Here is a 22,445-nt window from a genome sequence, read left to right on the forward strand (position 1 = left end):
GGCTTCTCACGTGCATTGTTTAGAAATTTATGAAGGTTAATGCTAGTTAACCGCCGTTAATGACGTCGCGCAGCGAGGCATGCGCGGCTGCAGACGCCGTTCGAAGCTACAGCGGCGGGCACGTTTTTCTTTTCTCTATCTCTCAACAACGCACGTCGGTGTTTTCGCTCTTCTTTCTTTTCGATGACGACTAACGAACAATCGGCGACGATCCCCCCGCCCCTGGCCCAAGAGGGAGAGCGGACCCAACCATCATGGACGATGGGCAACGCCGAATTCTCGCAGCTCCTAACGCTTGCTGCTGCCACCGGCGCGGCGCAGGCCTTGGCACAGCAAGCGGCGATCGGCCCGACGCAACCGGCTGCGCCAACCGGCGACGGAACGCTTGCACAGCGGGCGGAAACGGACGTCGGACAGAATACAGGTAAAGGCGGGCAAAGAAACAACGCAACAGGGGGGGCGATGGGGGCCCGGTCGCGCAAAGCCGAAGGCAGCGGCGCTCTTTTCGAGCGCTCCAGCGGGTTACGGTGAAGGGCGGGCGCGCCCAGCTGGCGGTTGGGGGACGCGATGGCGGGTCACGGTGCTAATTAAGGTGCGGCAGGTGCTGACGGTTTACCGCTGGCGGATCAGATTGCCCATGTCGTCGTGGCGGCAGATGGTGGTGCGAGCAGCGGCGTGCAGGCGAGTACGCCGCAGAGCGCGGCGGGCGGAAGCGGTAGCGCGGCGGCGGGTGGTACAATCGGCAGCGCATCGAGCGCGCCTGGCGTCGGCGCGCGCGGAGAGCGTAGCGGAGCAGAGAAATCGGGAGCTATTTCGTTTTTGGCGGAAGCGCTAAAAGGAGCGGCGGCGAAATCGGCGGCGACGCCATCGGCGTACCTCCTAGACGAAGGAGTGGCGATCCCGGGCAAGCTCGTCGCGCGCATCCAGACAAAAGAATTTTTCGACCTGGGGGAGCTACTCCCGGAGAACATCGAATGCCGGCAGGAGGATGAGTTTGCCCCGTTCCGCGACCTGGTGCTAGGCTCGCGGCGCGCACGGAAGGAAGTACCCAACATTACAGCGTGGGTACGGTGCTTCGCCGCGTACGCTATTGTGCGATGCGCGAAATTTCCGGAGGACGCGCTCCCGCTGCTGGCATATCAACGCATCGTGGTGCGCCTCGCGGAGACGCGCGGCGGTTTAGGTTGGCGCAGCTACGACGAGCGTTTTCGTCGGCTGGCGGCGGCGAACCCAAGCAGTCAATGGTCGCGCGCGGACGGAAACATCCTCGGGGAGGTTTACTACAACCGCGCTTCGCCTGCAAGATCCGACGGTATCGACGCATCGGCGTGGTTGAACCGCCCACTGGCAGCAGCCCGCGCGCGGACGCCGGATAGAGGAGCACGAGCGCCTATAAGCGGCGTCTGTCTCGACTGGAACAACCGCGCCAGGTGCCGGTTCGGCGCGGCATGTCGTTTTCGCCACGTTTGCCTGCAATGCGGCGATGATCACAAAGCGTCGGTGTGCACGCGCGCGGATGCGGGTGAGCGTCTTCCTCAGCGCGAGCGCTCACCGGTGCGGCGCAGCGTAAAAGGCAAGGAGTAGACGCGGCGGCAACAGTTGCATGAACAAATGTGTTGGGTAGTTATGTGGGTACGTGTGAGTTGTGGAAGGGATAAGATTGCCGTGAAGGGTTTGTGTTGACGTGCGCTCTGTCCTCACAGGCGAGACAGAAGGGATCACAGCGCCTGAATGCAACGTCTTCCGCGGTCGCTACCGCTATCGGGCGGACTTGAAGGCGCTTGACGCGTGCGTTAGGAGCGATGCGGCGGAGACTGAGCTTTCGCACGAGCTACGGGCGACGTCGTCACCAATCCGCGTTGAGCAGTGGCGTCGCGGCCTCGCGTCACATCCCGACCGATCGTTTGCGGAATACATTTGTACAGGCCTCGAAGGCGGATTCCGCATTGGCTTTGCGGGAGGCTCCGGTTTACGCAGTGCGCAAAGGAATATGGGCTCGGCGCGAGCCAACGCGGCGGTTGTTCAAGAATACCTGGAGGGCGAGGTGCACGCTCGACGCTTAGTGGGGCCGCCGCCGGCGGGGCTGCGGTGCCACGTGAGCCCATTCGGCGTAATCCCAAAACCGCATCAGCCCGGAAAATGGCGCCTGATTGTCAATCTGTCCGCGCCTGATGGCCTGAGCGTGAACGACGGCATTAGCCCGGAGCTCTCGTCCGTGCATTATGCAAGAGTGGACGATGCAGCCCGGTTGGTGCTAGCGGCGGGGAGAAACGCGCGCCTCGCGAAGCTGGATCTCAAGTCGGCATATCGTATGGTGCCGGTGCACCCCGCCGATCGGCCGCTGCTGGCCGTGCGATGGCGGGAGGAGGTATGGCTTGACGCGGCTCTCCCGTTCGGTCTACGCTCGGCTCCAAAGATTTTCTCCGCGGTCGCTGACGCGCTGCAATGGATCATGCGGGAGCGGGGAGTTGCAATGGGAATCCACTACCTGGACGATTTTCTGTTCGTTGGGAGAGCGGATACCAGCGAGTGCGGCGACAGCCTGCGGATTGCTCTAGAGGCATGTCGCGACCTGGGGATGCCGGTGGCAATGCACAAGGTGGGAGGCCCCGCTACAGTCCTGGACTTCTTGGGCATCGAGATCGATTCGGCCCGCGGTGAGCTGCGCCTGCCACCCGCTAAGCTCGGGAGACTGCGTGCCAAGCTGGCGGAGGCGATCGATTCAGTACGATGGTCGAGGGCATGGACAAAGCGCGAGCTGCTGTCGCTGATTGGAGTGCTACATCATGCAGCGACCGTCATAACGCCGGGACGGGCCTTTGTGCGCCGGCTCATCAACCTGTCGCGGATCCCCAAACGGCTGCACCACCGGGTCCGTTTTAGCCGGGAGGCGAGAGAAGATTTGGTCAGCCTATGCTGATCGGTGGAATGGGCGCGGTTTGATCGCGTCTCTCGGTTTTGGCTCTCCTCGCGCGAGGCTGCAAACGGACGCGTCGGGATCATGGGGCTGTGGAGCCCTAGACGTGACGGAGGGCACTTGGAGAGGCTTCGCCGTACGCTGGTCACCAAAGTGGCGAGAGATGGCGATCGCGCCCAAGGAGATGTTCCCGATCGTCGCGGCGCTGCTCCTGTGGGGCGATCGGTGGGCGGGCGGCACGCTGTTAGTCGAGTCGGACAACAGCACGGTAGTCGCTGCATGTAACAGAGGAACGTCGCGGGACGCGGCGCTGATGCGGCAGGTGAGGGTCATGCAGTTCGCCCTGGCGCATCGCAACTGCGCGATCAATGCGGTACATCTACCCGGGGAAAAGAATTGGGCCGCCGACGCATTATCACGGGGCGAAGCTCACCGGTTGTCTTCACAGGTCGGCAAGTGGAGCGAGATCGCGCTCCCCAGCGAAATCGTGTCGGCGCTCGACGAGCTGGCGGAATCCGACCCCCGCTGGACGTCGGACAGTTGGAGGAGGCTCGTCGGCGCTATTTGAGCAAGGGGCTGGCGAGCGGCACAAGGAAGGCTTACTCCGCAGAACAACGCCGTTATCTTGACTTCTGCGAGCGCGCGGGGATCACTGGATTGCCTACTAACGAAAATACACTATGCTTATTTGCAGCTGCTCTCGCTGAAGAGGGTCTGCTTGCGGCGACAATACGAGCTTACCTGTCGGCGGTACGCAACCTTCACGTGGAGGAGGGACTGGGGGACCCTCTCACCCCACGGCCGCCGCGGCTGTCCCTTGTCGTGCGTGGGATTCAAAGGGAGCAGGCGGAACGGGGAGCCGGCGGAGGTGATACTCGCCTCCCGTTCGACGAAAAAATGTTGGAGTGCGTGCGAGAGGAGTGGAAGAAGAGCCGTAGCAGCTATGAATCGGCGATGCTCTGGGCAGCGGTTTGCGTTGGTTTCTTCGGCTGCTTGCGCACGGCTGAGTTTCTGGTATCGACACCCGGCGAGTTCCGCCCGCATCGGAATCTAACCGCGTCGGACGTGGCCGTCGACAATCGACAGGATCCGACCTGGGCGAGGCTACACATCAAATTCTCAAAAACGGATCAATTCGGCGAGGGAGCGTACGTGTTCTTGGGGCGAGAACATGCGGGGCGATGTCCCGTAGCGGCGCTGTTACAGTACATGGCGCGGCGGGGTGCGGGCGAGGGCCCGCTCTTCCAGTTCCCCAGGGGGGACCCGCTGACGCCTCGTCATTTTGCGCAGGCGATACGAAGCGCGCTGACAGCGAGAGGGATGCCCGCCGATCGAGTATCAGGCCACAGCTTACGCATCGGAGCGGCAACGGCGGCGGCGAGAAGTGGAAAGGGGGAAGAAGCGATCCGGGCACTGGGACGATGGAAAAGCAATTCGTACAAACGGTATATTCGCTTGGCGAGCGCAGGCGAACCTGGAACGACGCGGCGCTAGCGGCTAATTGACGAGATTTCGCTAATAAAGGCGACAGGCGCATGCGCGAAGACACGTAGGCAGGCACGCGCGTCGTGGGCAGAACACATAGCGAAGGGGACGCGCCTAGGCAGGCAGGATGGATGGGTCGGTGGCTTTGCCTTCGGGCCACCTCCCTGCCTCGGCGCTGTCTGCAACGCCAGGCAGGGGGCGTTACGTGACGCAGGCGGGCTCGTCACGTGATGCGGTCACGCCCCCGCATCGCAGACTCTTCCGGATTCGGCAGAGCGAGCGACCCGTCATTAATGAAGGTTAATGCTAGTTAACCGCCGTTAATGACGTCGCGCAGCGAGGCATGCGCGGCTGCAGACGCCGTTCGAAGCTACAGCGGCGGGCACGTTTTTCTTTTCTCCCCGTCCCCCCCCTCCCTCGAAGGTTCCGCCTATGGCGTGATCTCAGGGCTGGTCGGTGGCTTTGCCTTCGGGCCACCTCCCTGCCTCGGCGCTGTCTGCAACGCCAGGCAGGGGGCGTTACGTGACGCAGGCGGGCTCGTCACGTGATGCGGTCACGCCCCCGCACCGCAGACTCTTCCGGATTCGGCAGAGCGAGCGACCCGTCATTAATTATCGGCGAATTTGAAAATGTTCTTTCCTTTACAAAATTAGCGCGCGCTAAACTTGCAAAAATTTAAATCTTTGGGAGTACGTCCCACAAAAGTCAAACTGACATCCCTGTTTAAAATAGGCATTAGAGTGATTTTCGTTGACACACAGTGACACTGTATGTCTTGCAGCGAGTGATCTACAGTGATCTTAGCGCGCGTTTTGTGGCCATTTATGCTGGCACGCACTGTACTGTACGTCAGAAAAGCGCCTAATTAGGAAAACACAGCAATCATGCAAGTACTGTATTTACGGTATGTAGGTAGGACTGAGCTGTACTAGTGTAGTAGCTAACGGCTGTAATGACAACGTGAATATGTGACAGCATAAAAACTATGACGTCACACTATGTTATGCACTCGCGTACGGTAAGCGGTGGGAGGCTCTGCATGATGGCAACACGGTGAACACCGGGCCATCATTCTCTAGTAAACAGGTAAAAATGATGTTTGAAGCGCGAATAGGCCACAATCGCGATAGGAGAGGATCGAGTGGCCATCCGAACAACTGAAGATGGCAGCTACATGACGTCACATAAATAAGCCCTAGTGAAGCCAGCGTGTTACACATGCGTACTATAGTTCTCCCGAACGTACATGTTTCTTCATCCACAAATTTTGCAGAAATCACTATTATTTCCGCATTCATTTGTTCATTTGTTCATTTATTTAAACTTCATATGCAACTTGGGGATGATGACGGTATTAGACATGACACACACAAAAGGGACCCCAAAAGTTAAAAAATTTGTTCCGCATATACGTAGGTCGAGATTCGCGCGGCAGCCAGGCGGGGACAGGACGCGGATGCCGGGCGATATGCGCCGAAAGCGACTGGGGACCCCTTTCGCGTCGCGCGAAGATATCTATCGCGAGATAGCAATTCCGACGAGATTCTGATTCTACCGTAAGACTAACGTTGCTACTCGTCGCGTGCGACACGCTATGGCAACGCGACATGTGACTACCAATTATCCCCCTCGATAATTGGGGCAGCGGAACACAGCGACATCAAAGGGATGTCACCAGACCCTCTCCCGGCGTGGATATCAACACGAGGGGGGAGGGTCTGGCTGCGCGAGACTACTGGGGTTGCAGCATTTAATATTGGTGGACAAACGCTCCACTCGCTTCTACGCATTCCTTTGCAGAAGACGTCATTTTCCGACGTTCAAGGACCTTCCCTTAGAGACCTGCAAGAGAGGTTCAAAGACGTACGATATTTGATCATCGACGAAATGTCGATGGTGGGACGGCATCAGCTGTCACTCATCCACCGGCGCCTCTGTCAAGCGCCACCGCAGGGAGCTTGCGAGTCGTTCGGTGGAATATCTCTTCGGAGACATGGGACAGTTGCCACCGGTTGGTGACTCTCCTTTGTACCGGAGCGCGGCAACCGAAGGATCCGCGACAAATCAAGGCCGTCAGCTGTATATGACGTTTCACGTTGTCGTTCAGCTGACGAAAATCATTCGCCAGTCCGATAACGACGAGCTACAGATAAAGTTTCGCGACGCCCTGCAAAGGCTTCGTGACGGTTGCCCGTCGTACGAGGACTGGCACTAACTGTATATGTCACGTAACTTTGCACGGCATGATCAGCTGGGAGACGTAAAGACGTCTTTCCGCGATGCTGTTCGGCTATTTGCGTGCAGAGAGAATGTAGCTGAGTTCAACTTCAATTGCTTGAAGAATTCAAACAAACCGGTGGCTGTGATTACCGCCGATCACAATTGCACCGAGGCCAAAAATGCCAATGAAGAAGACGCTGGCGGACTTTACGCACGCGTTCGTCTTTGCGAAGGCGCGCGTGTTATGCTCTCATCGAATCTCTGGACCGAGATGGGCTTGGTCAACGGATCGATGGGATACGTAGTGGCAATTTTGTACCAACCCGGTGCAAAACCGCCAGCACTTCCAACAGCTGTCGTTGTTCAAATGGACAAATACGATGGCCCAACATGGGGCGGAGAACGCTGCGTTCCCATATGCCCCATCGAGCGCACATGGCCCAGTTCAACGGGAAATAGAAAGAGTTCATGCAAGCGGCGACAGCTACCCATTCAATTGGCATGGGCTGTCACCGTGCACAAATCGCAAGGTCTCACACTAGATCGTGCGGTTATTGACATAGGAACGCGCGAATTTGCACCTGGAATAACGTACGTGGGATTTTCCAGAGTGCGGCATATTAATCATTGCCTAATTCAAAGCTTTGATTACGCTCGAATTGCTAATTTGAGCAAATCAAAAAGCTATAAACAGCGATTGAGCGAAGACAAGCGCCTCGACGGTCTAGCTAGGCGCACTGAAAAAACATTTCAGTCGTTGGCCGCAAGTACCAACGATGATACTGTTCCAGATGATATTAAAGAGTTTTTTAAACATCTGGAAAATGAATCAGAATTAGTAATTGACAAAGAGGAGCATAGCGATCATACATACAGCAAAAAAATGATCGTTGACAATGACAATGCCACAGACATAATTGATGATAATGATACCGTCCAAGTGACTAAGACAGCGGCTAAAAAGGCCCCTGCTAAAAAACGACGTGCGAGTCGTGCCCGCACAAGTGTGCCGTTGCCACCGGCTGCAAAGAAACGCCGGACCACTACTCCACCGTCTTCCAATCCGTTTCTGCTTCAAATGGGGCGCAAGCGAGAATCGATAGTAGGAGACAGAAACTGCTACTTTCGAACAGTGTCGAAAGCAGCATTTGGAACCGAAGATCGCCATTTGGCACTTCGGTTACAGATTGTTAATTTTATGGCAGAATACAAGTCTGTCTTCGAAATTTTCTGCTGCAACGAGGACTATGAAGCTTACATTTCAAAAGTACGACAAGAAGGAGCTTGGGCATCTCAAGCTGAAATTCACGCAAAGTCTGCAACACTTTTTCAAATTGACATTAGTGTCTTTACATGGATGGGTAAAGAGTGGTCGTGGTATTATACATACAAACCCAGGTTTGAACTAACTGTTCCGGCGCTAATTACGCTGCCCTTGAACAGAATAGAGATACAACATTATAGAAACCACTTTGATCTGATTGTACCCATCGATCAAAGTGAGTTGGCTTTGGTTTCTCCACGCAAAAGTGCAAAAGCGTGCGACAAGCCAAAGCTGTTGTGCTCTTCCTTAGCAGCTAATGAAGCTAGCCTGCTGATAGCCAAAGAACAATAGCTATGTCGGCACGTAAGAGAAGGCATTCCAATGAAATGCCTTCTTGGAGGCATTCCAATGGAATGTCTTCTATAATAACACATAATTTTGGAACATTTTTTATGCCTCAAAAAATTCAAATCCTTGCGACCAATGAAATGCAAAAAGAATTGTCAAAGTCAATGACTAAAGCTTTTTTAAAACTGCAAATCAAGGTTAGGAAAATATATAAAATACGTAGTAATATGAGACATATTCTTTACAGTAAATAAATCAATCAAAAATCAATCAAAAAATCAATATATCAATCAGTCAAAAAATCAATCAATTAATCAATGTAACACATCATGCTGGGGAAGAATAACAAGCTACCATCTATGGGAAAAGAAGAAGTCTTAACCAAGTGAGCCGTTTAAATCATATTTATTGATTAGCACGGACATAAAATTAAAACACAAAAACAGTAAATATATAATTGCTAAACACATAGATAATTAGTCCTCCCTATCTAAAAGTTTCCCTTCGTCCATCTCCTCTTCCTCCGTCTTCTCTTCCTCCTTGTCCTCTTTCTTCTCCTCCAACTCCATCTTTTCCCCCTCATCATTCTTTTTCTCCTGCTCTTCCTTCTCTTCGTTCTTCTCTTCCTTCCCCTTCTTCTCTTCCTCTTTCTTTTCCTCTTCCTTCTTCTCTTCCTCCTCCTTCTTTTTTCCTCCTCCTCCTCTTTATTTTCCTTCTTCGGTGGCTCCATTTGCTTGCGCCGGCCACCGCCCCAAATGACGTTGAGAGCGGCGGCCAGCATTTCTTCACCGCCGCTCGGGCGGAGGAACCGCCATTGTGCGATCACTACTTCGAGTGATCCACCATAACCGCTGGATCGCATAACGAAGTCACTAAAGAAGAAATAAAATATTAAATTAATTCTTTCGCGAGTGATCGCGAAGTCTTACTTCTCGGGGCGACGACGCCGACCGCGACCGCTTCCGCGGCGATTGCGACCACGTCGACCTTGGCCACGGCCAGGGCCGCGACCGCGGTCGACGTTGTCGTCTTTGCCGCTACCGCGGCTACGGCCGGCGCCGTCCGTTCCTTTTTCAGCTGCCGACATTGTTTCGCGCTGTCTGAAAATAGATATCTGTGTGACGTAATAATGAAAAGTGTAAGCACGTGTTTTATTTATTTATTTAAAACGGTAACAGCGGTGGGAGGCTCCTCATGATGGCTATCCAGGCCATCATTATCTAGATAGTATATTTTCTTTCAAACGGTAACAGCGGTGGGAGGCTCCTCATGATGGCTATCCAGGCCATCATTATCTAGATAGTATATTTTCTTTCAAATGTTCGCTTGTCCTACAGCGCTTCTCTCGCTGTTAGCGAAGCCCTTCGAGGCTTGACTACACTAGGCTATCCAGGCCATCGACTACACTAGGCTATCCTTGTAGATCGACAGTGGATGGAGTCTCTACGTCACTTACGACTGCTTCTCTGGAAGGATTTCGCTCTGAAGAGACGTCATCCAGTTAGTGTAGTGCTACCGTAGGCGCTGGTTGTTAAGCGCCCTTTTCTGCTAAGCACCTATTATTTGATAAGCGCCCACTCATCTGATGTTTTTTTCCAATGTTTGTTAAGCGCTGCCAATCTTTTCATGCACTGTCGACTGTACGTTTGGCGTTATCGGGAGGTCAGATGTTGGACCGTCGTCTAACGCGCAGTCTCATATTGTTTCGTAACGGTACATGAAATGTCTGAGGTGGAAGGTGGACAGACTTCGAGTTGGTGTGGTTCGCAGAAAGAGCTACACGAGGGAAGCGAAGTTGAAAGTTGTCCAGTTCTTCGAAGGCTCTAATGGCAGAAACCTGTATCAAATCTGCAAACGCTTTTCCCTGAACAAACGGTGTAACGGTGAAACGATGGATCGCGATGAAGGAGAGCCTCCTCGAGAGCCGTAAAGGGAGCAAGAGGGTGAAGTTCTCTAAGCGATCAAAATTCCCGGATATCGAAAGCAGACTGTACCGGGAATTAAAGATTTGCGAAAGAAGGGGATGAAGGTGATCAGCATTCGTTCATTTTCCTTGTTTATATTTTTTACAAGGTGAAAGGTGGTTAAAAACAGATCTAAACAGATCCTAGAGGAATTGCACCCCGGTTCATCATTTGCCTTTTCTGATTGCTGGTTTCAAGCATTCAAAAGGAGATTTCGAATCAGTCTCAGACGAGCAACGAACACCTGCCAAAGGAACCTAATGACAAGCGATTGTCTGTTCAGCTCTTTCATCAAAGAATTCGCAGTGCAGCCTCCAAATGTACTCAGGTTGGCCCGCTGGGAAAGTGGTCAGAACATCAGATTGCCAACATGGACCAAACACCATTACCGTTTACATTCGCTGACGGTGAGACCTATGCAGACAAAGGAGATCGAACGTTCATGTGGGTCAGGGGGAGGGCGTCCGGTTGGGACAAACGTCAAGCCACCATTCAGTTGACAGTATTTGCTGAGTGACAAGAGTCAGCCCTCTTCTAATTTTTTGTGGTCTTGGTATGAATAATTCGTGATTTTAGCTTCAAATTAATTGATTGTCTCGCAGGGAAACGGATTTTGTTGGAAGAAAGACTTAGTTATGACAACCGGGTGTACGTTGAAAAACATGCATGCGACGAGGAGGTAATGAAAATTTGGACTAGACAGTGCTGGAAGAATGCGTGTGAGGTCCCCATGCATTTGGTGATTGACATCCATCGTGCGCAGAAAACCGACAAAATTCAGAGTTTTTTGAGGGATGAATGAAGTGGGGATCAGTGCCAAAGGCCGATCTGAAGAGGCGTCTAATTCCACATTAGCAATTCCAAGAAGCGCTTTGAGCACTTCTGCTGATAGCTACTGTCAAGCTTGTCCAGTTTAGTCAAGTTTTAGGATTTTAGCTTCCACGATAGACTAATTAGACGAGGAAATAGCAGAACCGGAAGTGAGCTGTCACAGGCGTAGCAAAGGATTTTTTGGCTAGCTATAGATCTTTGGGTGTATAGAAATAAATACTCTAACCTTTCAAAGTGATTCCTTGCACGTATTTCTTCCGCTTGAGCACAAAAAATCGGAAGAAGTACGTGCGAGAAATCACTTCGAAAGGTTAGAGTACTTATTTGTACGCACGAAAAGATCCATAGCAAGCCAAAAAATCTTTTGCTGCGCTTGTGAGAGGTCACTTTCGGTTCGCTATTGAAGCAGCTACAATACTAAACCTTTACCTAAACTTGTCAAGCTTGAGGATAACTATCCGCGGAAGTTCTAAAAGCTCTTGTAGAATCTCTAAAGTGGAATTAGACGCCATTTCTAATCTGCTTTTGGCAACTGATCCCCACTTTCTGGCGCATGCGCAGTCATTGCGAAAAGGGTCTATTCTCCGCAAACTGAAAGAATTAACTAGAGAATGATGGCCCGGTGTTGCCATCAAGCAGAGCCTCCCACCGCTTACCGTACCCGAGTGCTAATGCATAGTGTGACGTCATAAATTTTTATGTTGCCACATATTCACGTAGTCATCACTGCCTATAGCCCCTACAGCTCAGTTCTACGTAGATACTGTACATACCTACATAATTGCCATGTTCTTCTAATTAGGCAATTTTCTGACGTATTGTATTTCATAATTTGCTCTGTGTTTGAAGACATGCACGTGTACAGTACGGGGGTCATATTCCTGTTACCCGTACACGCCTACATACAATACCTACGTACAAACCGTACATGAGTAGATACTTTTGATTGTGACGTCAGAGCGTGACAATCAAAACTCTCGTTTCGGTTGCTCAGTGCATTTATAAAACGGAAGATCAATTTGAAACAAGGGTTACTAAGCATTTTTTGAAAGAAAAACGCTTTATTCGTGCCTTTTTCGGGTCACCTCTGTCCCGGATGCAGTTGACGAAGTTTGAATTTCTCCTCCTCTCCTTGAGGCTTCTTTCTATCTCGCCGCTGTTATTTGTGACTGTAAATGGTGTAAATAGTGTATATAAGTCTTTTTCTTCTCCCTTTGAATCAATTTTTCGTTTATATTTTCGATCGCATTTTTGTCACGCCACCTCACCTTTTTATCTCAATTTTATGCGTCAAATTACAGTTGTGTTTCATCAGGAACGTTTTTCCGATTACGAATGTGGTCAATTCTTCGGGTTGGGAAATTTCATTCTCGTTTTCAATTCAACGTCAAGTGATGTTTTTCAAATGCATTCATCGCGTTCGGTGTCGTCAATTCATTATGATGCTACTACTTTTATATGGTGATGTGGAAGTTAATCAAGGTCCTATACAATATCCTTGTGGTATCTGTGGTTGTTCGGTTCGTTCCAATCAGAAAGGAGTTCAATGTGATCTATGTGATTGCTGGTTTCACGCAAAGTGTGAATCTATTTCCTGCAATATTTATAGTTATCTGACTGTTAATGAATCGTGTTGCTGGTTATGTACCCGATGTGCTCTTCCTCAATTTGACGACTCACTCTTTAATGTTTCTGATATGCCATCTTTAAATGTTTCTGTCTCTTCTTTGTCAGGATTTGATGCGCAATCTGGCATTACCAGTGGTCTTTTCGATCGTTTCTCTCATTTGAAAAAATCTAATCGGAACTCCCTGTTGGCAGGCCTGAATATAAACGGTTTATCTTCAAAAATTGACTGGGTGCGTCTCTTACTTCACACGTGCTCAATGGATGCCCTTGCTTTATGTGAAACAAAAATTGATGATTCTATTAATGACTCGTGTTTATCAGTGAATGGTTATGATCTTTTTCGATCTGACAGGTCTTGTCATGGTGGTGGCGTTGCTCTGTATGTGGCATCTCAGTATTGTGGCTCAGTTTTGTCTTTTACGGCAGATCTCGAGGGTGTGGCTATAATTCCCCGAACACCCGCGCGCGCCCTGGTGGGAGGGGCTCTCAAACGTGATCGGCTAAAATCTCAAAGTGTGTGTCTGTCTGTCTGTCTCTGTCTGTCTGTCTGTCTGTCTGTCTGTCTGTCTGTCGGTAACGCTCACGTCACAATCGCTCTTAGGCCAATCACACTCAAAGGTGCCTTTATGACATCACATTCATTGTGATGTCATACCCTCCCGTATAAAAAAGAAATGCTACCGAAAAAGGTGACGTCACAGTATCGAAATCGCGAACCCCCGTATAGCAGAATTGTAAAGAAAGAAACGCATTTATCGAAAGCCGCGGATGGATCGAAGATCGATCGCTAGGCCGATCGATCGAAGCTCGATCGGTGAGCCGATCGATCGAAGGATCGATCGGGTGAGATCGATCGCTAGGCCGATCGATCGAAGATCGATCGCTAGGCCGATCGATCAAAGATCGATCGGTGAGCCGAAGATCGCTAGGCCGATCAAAGTACATGTACAGTGTAGTACACAGCGTCGTCCTGTACAAGATGACGTAACAGAAATGACGTAAGATAAATGACGTAACAATAGGACGTCCATTCATTTGGATTTGCGATTGCGAAAACAATGAGCGACTTCTCTTCAAGCGATTCTCACGTAAGTTCTTTTTTTACTAAAAAAGAGCTGATGCGCCCGTTTGTCAGCGACGGGACAACGGTTGAAGCATCGCCGGTGCGCCTGATTCACTCGGTTGATGCACCTATGACTTCCGATCTAAACAGTAGCGAAGTGAAAGATAGCCGTCTCGATTCGGAGACATTTTGCGGTTATGTTGACCCCATAAAAAGTAACAAAGGTCCCTCTTTGGTGGAATCGCCGTCGTCAAGGAAAAAGCGACTCCAACGTGAAAGGGTTCGCCGATGTCGTGCTAAGCGCTCTAAGAAGGAAGCCGAAAATGCCAAGAAGCATGATCCACAGTGGCATGACGAAAAGAGAGCTATGGAAAGTGCGTTCGAGCGAAGTAAGAGGCGCAGAAGTGATGCAATGAAAAAGGCCTTTAGTCGAGAGGCAGAAACAGAAGAAGTGCGTTGGGAGCGCTTAGCCAAGGACGTCATTCGTCATTCGAACACGAGAGTAGATGAATCAGCTGATGAACGTCAGAGACGTCTACGTAATGACACGATGCGTCACTCGGAAGTGAGGCAAAATGAAAGCGTTGTAGAGCGGGAAAGACGTCTACATAATGACACGATGCGTCACTCGGAAGTGAGGCAAAATGAAAGCGTTGTAGAACGGAAAAGACGTCTACGTAATGACACGTTGCGTCACTCGGAAGTGAGGCAAAATGAAAGCGTTGTAGAACGGGAAAGACGTCTACGTAATGACACGTTGCGTCACTCGGAAGTGAGGCAAAATGAAAGCGTTGTAGAACGGGAAAGCCGTCTGAATAATGAAGCGTTGCGTCACTCCGAAGTGAGGCAATGTGAAAGCGTAGAAGAAAAGCAGAATCGTCTCCTTACCGACACTTTACGTCATTCTGATGCGAGACAACACGAGACTGCAGACGAAAGGCAGATTCGCACTGAAAAAAACGCAGCGCGTATGAAAAATTATCGCCAAAAGAAGCGCGTCTCTGAAGTTGAAGCAAAAGGAAACGCGACGAAAAAGCGAAAGTTTGCCAGCGAAAGCGAATCGTCAGAAAATTACGTGCCTTTTTGGAAGCAAAAAGATCCTTCTGAATTTGAAGAGTTTGGACAAAAATGCCTCGACTCTTTCCATAAGGTAATGTCAAAATTAGAATTTAAAACATGCACATCTTGCGATGAGTCTTGGCCTACATTGCGAATGAAGGCTAACACCGAGATGTTCTGGCAGTGCTCTATTGATCACGGAAGTGATCAAGCGGGCCTTCTTACGTCAGACAATAATATCCTGGCAGCGTTCCACCGCTTCTGAAGGATTTATCTACTGTAGAGGAAATGCTCATAGCGCAAATAGCGCCTATGATGAACGTATTCAGGTTGCCGTCTGGAAGGCAGTATGGCTACAGCGGTGACGTTCTAAATTTGCCACAGGACGTGCAATCCGTTGTAAACAGCCTGCCTCGAACTGCGAGCAACTTGGGTACAGTAGTTGTACGTCGAAAGCGAAGTTCCGGGAATGTGATGGAATTTCGCGTTCGACGAGATCGAGTTTATGCAGCACTTGTGCTTCTAAAGCGAAACAACAAGTACTACAGTAACATTAAAATAGATTCCGTAGCGCTAGATGCTCTTTCTGAAGACGGAGAGCTTAAAGAACTTCAAACGATTGAAATTGATGTAGTTAATGACATTTCTCCTTTTGGTGCCAATGCACCTGAAGCGGACGCGTGCAAAACAGGTGAAGAAAACGATGATAATATCGAATTTTCCCACTCTGTTTTGCCGTCGACGTCATTGGGACTGACAGAAACGGAGAAAATACGCAAAGTCATTAACAAAATAGGTGATAAACCTTGGTATAGCGCTAAGAAACAATCGTCTGAACAAAAATCGTCACCGTCCGACGATGAAACAGTAGATGAAAGCTCAGCTTTCATGAAATGGCCTACCTGTGGTAGTACTCCTATAAGTGAGTTTACCACCGAAGGCTACTGGACGCAAGCATTTCCAACGCTTTTTCCAACTGGAGCAGGTGACTTCAGGAGTCCACGAGTTCGATCGGTGACTCTTGCAGATTATCTAAAGCATTTGATGCGCTACAAAGACGGGCGATTTGCTTAGCATCCACGCTTTAGATACTTTGCACTGAACACTTTGATGCGTTGGCGAGCGTTGGAAACTTCGCGTGTGTTTATTAAACAAAATCCAGAAGAGGCAAAATTAACTGTCGAAGAGTTGCAAGAGATGTCGAAGACTTCTGCAACTCCCGATTTTGCATCCAAAGTATTTCACTTTGGAAAAAGTTTGCACGGCTCAAAGCAGTATTGGTTAATGCAAAGACGAAATTTATTTGCTATGCAAGAAAAACTCGGTCAGCCCAGCTGCTTCTTTACTCTTAGTGCAGCTGATTCGCACTGGCCCGAGCTCTTTGATCTTGCACAGCACTGCAATAAAGATAGCACGTCCGAGGAGTTGTATCGTAGCTATCGAAAACGAAACGAAACGTTGAATGCAAATCCAATGTTAGCAGATTGGTTTTTCACTCGACGAGCGTTTGAATTTTTGAAATCATTTTTGGTACCAGTTCTTGGTTTCGAGGACTACTGGGCTCGCATTGAGTATCAACACCGAGGAAGTGCTCATTTTCACGGTCTTGGTTGGACACGAGATGCTCCCGACTTCCAAACGACAATGAAACGTATAAAAGAGTATCCTGAAATGAATTTGCAGTTTAACGAGAAAGCCAACTGGAAAGCGGTTGAACGCATTTGTGCGACAGAAGGAGAAGACATAGTCAAATTTACAGATTGGCTGATGTCAACAGTTAATCCTTCTTTCGACGATGCAGGTGATGGTCAAATGCCCAAGGTGCATCCGAGTGATCATCCATGCCACCAGAGGTGGCGCGATGTGGATGATCACGAAGCGGATTACGAGAGGCTCATTGCCACTGTTCAAAGGCATACAGAGTGCAAAGCCTGCTTGAAAGATCTGGGTGATGGCACTAAAGTATGCCGCTTTCACTTTCCAAAAGCTCTGCAGAAGGAGACAAAGTTCGAAGTATGTCCGTATAACCTAATAGAGCCGTCGGTCGATACAAAACGAAACGACCCACGAATCAACACTCACAATCCTTTACAACTTCAAGATTGGAGAGCAAACGTTGATATGCAAGTTTGCGTAAGTGCTTATGGACTTGCCAAGTACGTCATGTCCCGCAGTTACGCAAAAGGCCAGCAAACGAACAGCGTCGCAAAGCAGTTTGCTGACGCTGTTCGGCTATTTTCACGCCGAGAAGATGTGGCAGAATTTAATGTAAGTTGTCTAAAGCATTCGCCAAATTGTGTGTGGCGGTTATAAATGCAGATCATAATTGCCACGAAGCTTCAACGGCAAACGAAGAAATTGCTGGCGGTCTACATTCGCGCCTTCATCTTTGCGAAGGCGCGCGTGTAATGCTGACGTAAAATCTCTGGACCGAAAAAGGTTTAGTCAATGGCCATTCTGTATAAGACGGGCTGCAAGCCGCCCTCACTGCCAGAGGCCGTCGTTATTTGAATGGACAAATACGACGGCCCAACTTGGGGTGGAGAGCGATGCGTTCCTATTAGTCCCATTGAACGAACATGGCCAAGCTCAAATGTAAAGAGTAACGCAACTACTTGCAAACGGCGGCAGCTCCCGCTTCACTTGGCGTGGGCTATAACCGTTCACAAGTCACAAGGGCTTACTCTTGACAAGGCCGTAATCGATTTAGGGCAGCGAGATTTTGCACCGGGAATTACGTACGTTGCGTTGTCTCGAGTGCGAAATTTAGATAACTGCCTAATTCAAAGCTTTGACTTTCAACGTATAGCTCATTTGAACAAGTCAAAAATCTATAAACGTCGTTTGATCGAAGATCGACGTTTGGCGAAACTAGCCAAGCGCACGGAGTCTATCTTTTCTTTAAACGACACTAAATCCGATTTAGTTTACGATTTTTTCACCAAGTTAGAAGAAGAGCAGCAGAAGCTGCCAGAGCTGTTGGATAGTGATGATAACTCCGACCCCTCTGACTTGGAGGAAAACATTAGCCCTATTACATTCAAAGGGAACAAACGTAGTGATAAATAAAGTAATTCTTCGAACGGTAGTTTAAAGCCATCAACTACGGCACAGCGCACTGCGTCTCCTCCTCTGCCTCCTCTTCGAAAACCTGGTCGAAAAGTGCAGAGAAAAGATGGAAACGCAGTACAGGATCCCACGTCTCCGATGCCCTTTCTTCGCAAACTTGGTCGAAGAAGGAAGAAAATAATTGGAGACGGAAACTGTTATTTTCGCTGTCTATCGAAAGCAGCAGTTGGCAAACAAGACTTGCATCTGCAGTTTCGGACTCAAATTGCTGACATCATGTCGCAGTTCAAACATGCGTTTGAGATCTTTTCTCCAGACGGTAAAACGTACGAAGATCACGTAAGCGCAATTAGAAATCCAGGTGCTTGGTCGACGCAGGCAGAAATATATGCTACCGCAACTCGGTATCAAATTGATGTCTGCGTTTATACATGGTTTGGTAGAAATTGGGATTATGCAATTATACAAGCCACGATTTCATCTAAATGTTGTAGAAAGAGAAAAAATGCCTTTTCAAAGGATTGAAATACTTCACTACTACAATCATTTCGAGCTGATCGTGCCACTCAATCCAAGTACAAAATTGACTGCACCAGGTCTCTCGCAAGCACGTCTGAAGAGTAGTGGTAAGAATTTGGGATGCTTCTTTTTTTTGAACAGCATCTAGGCTACGGCCTTGGGGCTCATGCATAATGTGATGCCCCTAAAAATTTTTTTGGGCTGCAAAGCGTTCAGACCTCCTCGTGGTGCAGCCTGGGTGACGCTAACATGAACGCACATATGTAAACTTTACATATATATATATATGTATATATATCATATATTTCAACAATTAAACAAAAAACAAACAAACAGACAAATTAATTATTTAGAAGTTTTTTCTTCGTCTTCCGATGCGGGCGATGCACGCAAACGAAATGCGCTAAAGGCAGACGTCAATGCCGTCGTCGCCGTCGTCGCCACAGGCGTCGTCGCCGCCGAAGGTGGAGGTCTCCGCGGAGGAGGCGTAGGAGGAGAAGTAGGAAGAGGAGGACGAGGAGGAGGAGGGGTTTCCGCCACTATCGGGCGGAAATGTGTGCCCTGTTGGTAGTATTGATGGTAGTAGTAGTAGGGGTGGTATGTTGGGCACTCAGGACCGGGTGATTCGCCCAGAAAGTTTGGTCGAAAACTCTTTCGACCGTGTTCATCACCCCGTCCTGCGTGCCTTCCACGGTGGTGGGATGGATACCGTCATCCCACCGTAGGACCACGGATACTGGAGGAGAGGGATAGGAAACGCACGCAAGGTACTGTACATTGTGACGCAACATGCGTGTCACGGGCACGCCCCCGCACCCGTTTGTGACCTCGCTCAAATAATACCCGATTTCTCCAAATCCGAAAGCTCTCTAGCCTTCGAATTAACTTGGCAAGGTTACGAAATGCCGTAGTAATGCCTCCGATTGTCGTTTTTTGCAGTCAATGCTTGCCTTAAGGTGATTTCAGCCCGTTTCTTTCCAGAACGCGATCAACGTGACTTTGTGCTTTTGTCATGACCATTCTACAGATTTTCAGAACCCCAAAGTACATTCAAATTGTAGACTATAGACGTCAAAGTGCAACTGTCTCACCCAAGATTATCTGCGATTCCCTATCATCAAAAGCGAGACGGTTTTGTAGCACGCTCCACTCTTAGCAGGTCATAAAATCGTCTCCTTTTTGGCTATTGGAAATCACAGATGATCTTGGGTAAGACAGTTGCACTTCGACGTTTATAGTCTACGATTTGAATGTACGTTGGGTTTCTAAAAGCCTGTAAAACGGTCGTGAAAAATGCACAAAGTGACGTTGATTACGTGCTGAAAAGAAACGGGCTGAAATCTTCTTTAGGAAAGCATCGCTTGCTTAAAACCACTATCGGTAGCATTACTTAGGCATTTCCCAACCTTCTCAAGCTGCCTTAACGGCTGAATAGCTTTCGGTTTTGGAGAAATCGGACGTTAATTGAGCGAAGTCACAAATAGATGAGGAGGCGTGGCCGTGACACGCATATTGCGTCACAATGTATTGCGTTTCCTATCCCTCTCCTAGATCTAGTATCCGTGGTAGGACACACGTGTGCATGAGGGGTGGTCCTCCCCCTCGGCGGCGTCTTCCCATACTTCCGCGTCGTGTTCTCCTAAAATAAGTTAATTTCACAAATAAAATTTAGAGAAATAACACTTACGAAGGTTCGCGCCTTTCCATGAGTGAATGAAATGTAACCTTTTCATTGTGACGTAGTAAGGGAAATTCCCTCTAATACGGGGTCTGTCTTTTCTAGAACTATCTCTACTGTACGGATAGCGAGCAGGGACAGGCGGAAAGGTACGTACGAGGTGTTCGGGGACCACATGACGACTTCAAAACAGTAGTCATTATCTAGTTTTATAACTCCTTTCCATGGATGCAAATCTGTGATTGGTTCTGTCTTCCGTCTCGATATCAGAGTCGAACGACAAGGCCGGCTTCTCTTTCCACGCTTTGGATCAGACGCCGGCGTAGCCTCGTGCACAGCAAAGCAATGGTCTCCTTTTCCTTATTTTCTAAGAAAAAATTTCATTGATACTCGGGTACTTCTGCTATATCTTCCGTACCAACGGTGATTGTCTTTTCGCAAATCTCGACGATGAATCGAACTTGATTGCTCAGTTTTTCGGCCTCCGCCTTCAGGTGGCCTTCAAGCCACTTTTTTCTCATTTCATATTGGTTCAGACGCAAGGCAAAGTACTCCTTCAGGATTTCAATCTCACTGGCGTACTTCTTCAAACAGCCATTGCTATTAAGCAAAACCTAAAAAAATTAATTGAATTACTTAATCACATTAAATTCTTACGAGATTGCTCGTCGCCATTAATGACTCCAGTTTGAACTTCTTGCGGAGCCCCTCCTCACAAGCATCCATGTCCGCCTTGGTCATCGCGATTCACGACAAAACGAACAGATGTATCGGTATGATACTCAGTATAATCACTATAAGAAAGCATATAGAGTAAAAATTCCAGTTGCGCTCTTGCTCACGTAATACGCGGGTCGGAGATTTTGCTGTCCAGCATGTTTTCTAGCACTTTCTCCTTATACTTCTGCGTCCAGGTTCTCACGGGAAGTTCTGTGATTTGCAAATGTGTTTCGTCGCTTCGAGCGATCCTTCCAAAACTCAGGAACTTGTGTCCGTCGACTGGAAAAATATCGCCGGTGAATTAGTTCGTAAATGCATTTCCACTAGAAGCCCTTGAACACGATGAACTGCCTTCAGCACTGGACGATTGATATTGAAGTATGACGTCTTCATCGTCACTGTTGGGCGATGACTCCTTTGATGCCGAAGTGCCAATGAAAAGATTGGCGGCGTCGTTCACGTTGTTGTCGCAGGCTTCCAAAGACCGCCTTGCATGTTCTCGGTTTTCGGGCGTGTCACCAAAAATAGAAACCAATCGGTCCACATTGGATGCTCGCAGAAATGAGACTGGCGGTTCGTTGTTTACCGTCGAGCAAGAACACGACGACATGCCGGGACGTCCGCGCTATGCTATTCAAGAAGATCAGCTGCTCCTACGAGAGATTGGATTTTGATGGACAGATATTGCTCGATTAATCGGAGTTTCCGTTCGAACAATTTTTAACCGGCGAATTGCTTTTGATATGCCGACAGGAGACGAAGCGTATTCTCCAATGAGTGACCAAGAACTTGACTAGAAAACATTGACGTTGCTCGTTACATGCTGGCTGTTCGCGGAACGGGAAGAGGAAGTATGCTAACAGGACGTTCTGTCCACATTCAGAGAATTGAGAGGCTATGGAGAGATGTGAATGTTACCGTTGTTAACATGTTTAAAGACATCTTTCTGATGATGGAGACCGAAGGAATGATCGACAGATACAGCGAGTTGGATTTGTTTTGCTTACAGTACGTCTTCCTGCCTCGTATTAATCGCGCACTTACTACGTTTGCAAATCAATGGAATAATCACCCCATAAGAACAGAAAGACATCGTACTCCGAGAATGCTGTTTCTTACATGCCTGCAATACATGATTGAACATGATGCAGCAATTGATTTCGGAGCTGAAATGGAAGACGAAGAACTGGTTGCTCCTGTTGCTGTAAATGATGGTGTAATCGAAATTCCACCCTCTGAAATAATTTTAAGTCAACAACACAGTGATACACTTACGCAGAGAATAGACCCCTTGTCTGACGATTTTATGCTCGGAATAGCTTTGTTTCAGAGAACGAAAGATTTAGTTATGACTTTCTATAATTAAATAAATGATCGGTACCTTTCTACATAACGTGCAATATACATGTATATATATATATATAGTGTATATATATTGCGTGCATTTTATATAAATGCAGTGACGTCACTGCATATATGTCAACGTGGGTTTACTATATATGCTGTGACGTCACTGTATATATGTGTCAACGTGGGTCACTCATATATATGCAGTGACGTCACTGCATATATATATCAACGTGGGTTCACTTTCATATATATGCAGTGACGTCACTGCATATATGTGTCCAGAGCCGTATATAGAGAGAGCAGTGACAACCCCGGACATGGACGCCATT

The 22,445-nt window shown here is 48.9% G+C and overlaps 1 protein-coding gene and 2 long non-coding RNA genes across 4 annotated transcripts in view; 1 reads left to right on the forward strand and 2 right to left on the reverse strand.

The window, feature by feature from the left end:
• LOC136185858 (uncharacterized) overlaps window positions 1-22,112 on the forward strand; it is a 49,127-nt gene extending 27,015 nt beyond the window's left edge. Inside the window, exons 4-5 of the mRNA XM_065973059.1 lie at window positions 21,732-21,970; window positions 22,086-22,112. Of these exons, the coding sequence (XP_065829131.1) occupies window positions 21,732-21,970; window positions 22,086-22,112 (266 nt within the window). The remainder of the gene's footprint in view (window positions 1-21,731; window positions 21,971-22,085) is intronic.
• LOC136185766 (uncharacterized) lies at window positions 12,028-12,503 on the reverse strand. The gene is made up of 2 exons (XR_010669612.1): window positions 12,298-12,503; window positions 12,028-12,241 (listed from the first exon to the last, which is right to left on the reverse strand). It is a non-coding gene; the product is annotated as an uncharacterized lncRNA (long non-coding RNA).
• Window positions 12,512-13,091, reverse strand: LOC136185764 (uncharacterized). 2 transcript variants are annotated; one of them, XR_010669611.1, is made up of 4 exons: window positions 13,009-13,091; window positions 12,902-12,955; window positions 12,678-12,852; window positions 12,512-12,623 (listed from the first exon to the last, which is right to left on the reverse strand). It is a non-coding gene; the product is annotated as an uncharacterized lncRNA (long non-coding RNA). The 2 variants fall into 2 exon arrangements; XR_010669610.1 differs by having other exon boundaries at window positions 12,902-13,091.
• Window positions 22,113-22,445: the final 333 nt, after the last annotated feature.

Source organism: Oscarella lobularis, chromosome 4 (assembly GCF_947507565.1).
Source record: "Oscarella lobularis chromosome 4, ooOscLobu1.1, whole genome shotgun sequence".
Taxonomy (NCBI): domain Eukaryota; kingdom Metazoa; phylum Porifera; class Homoscleromorpha; order Homosclerophorida; family Oscarellidae; genus Oscarella; species Oscarella lobularis.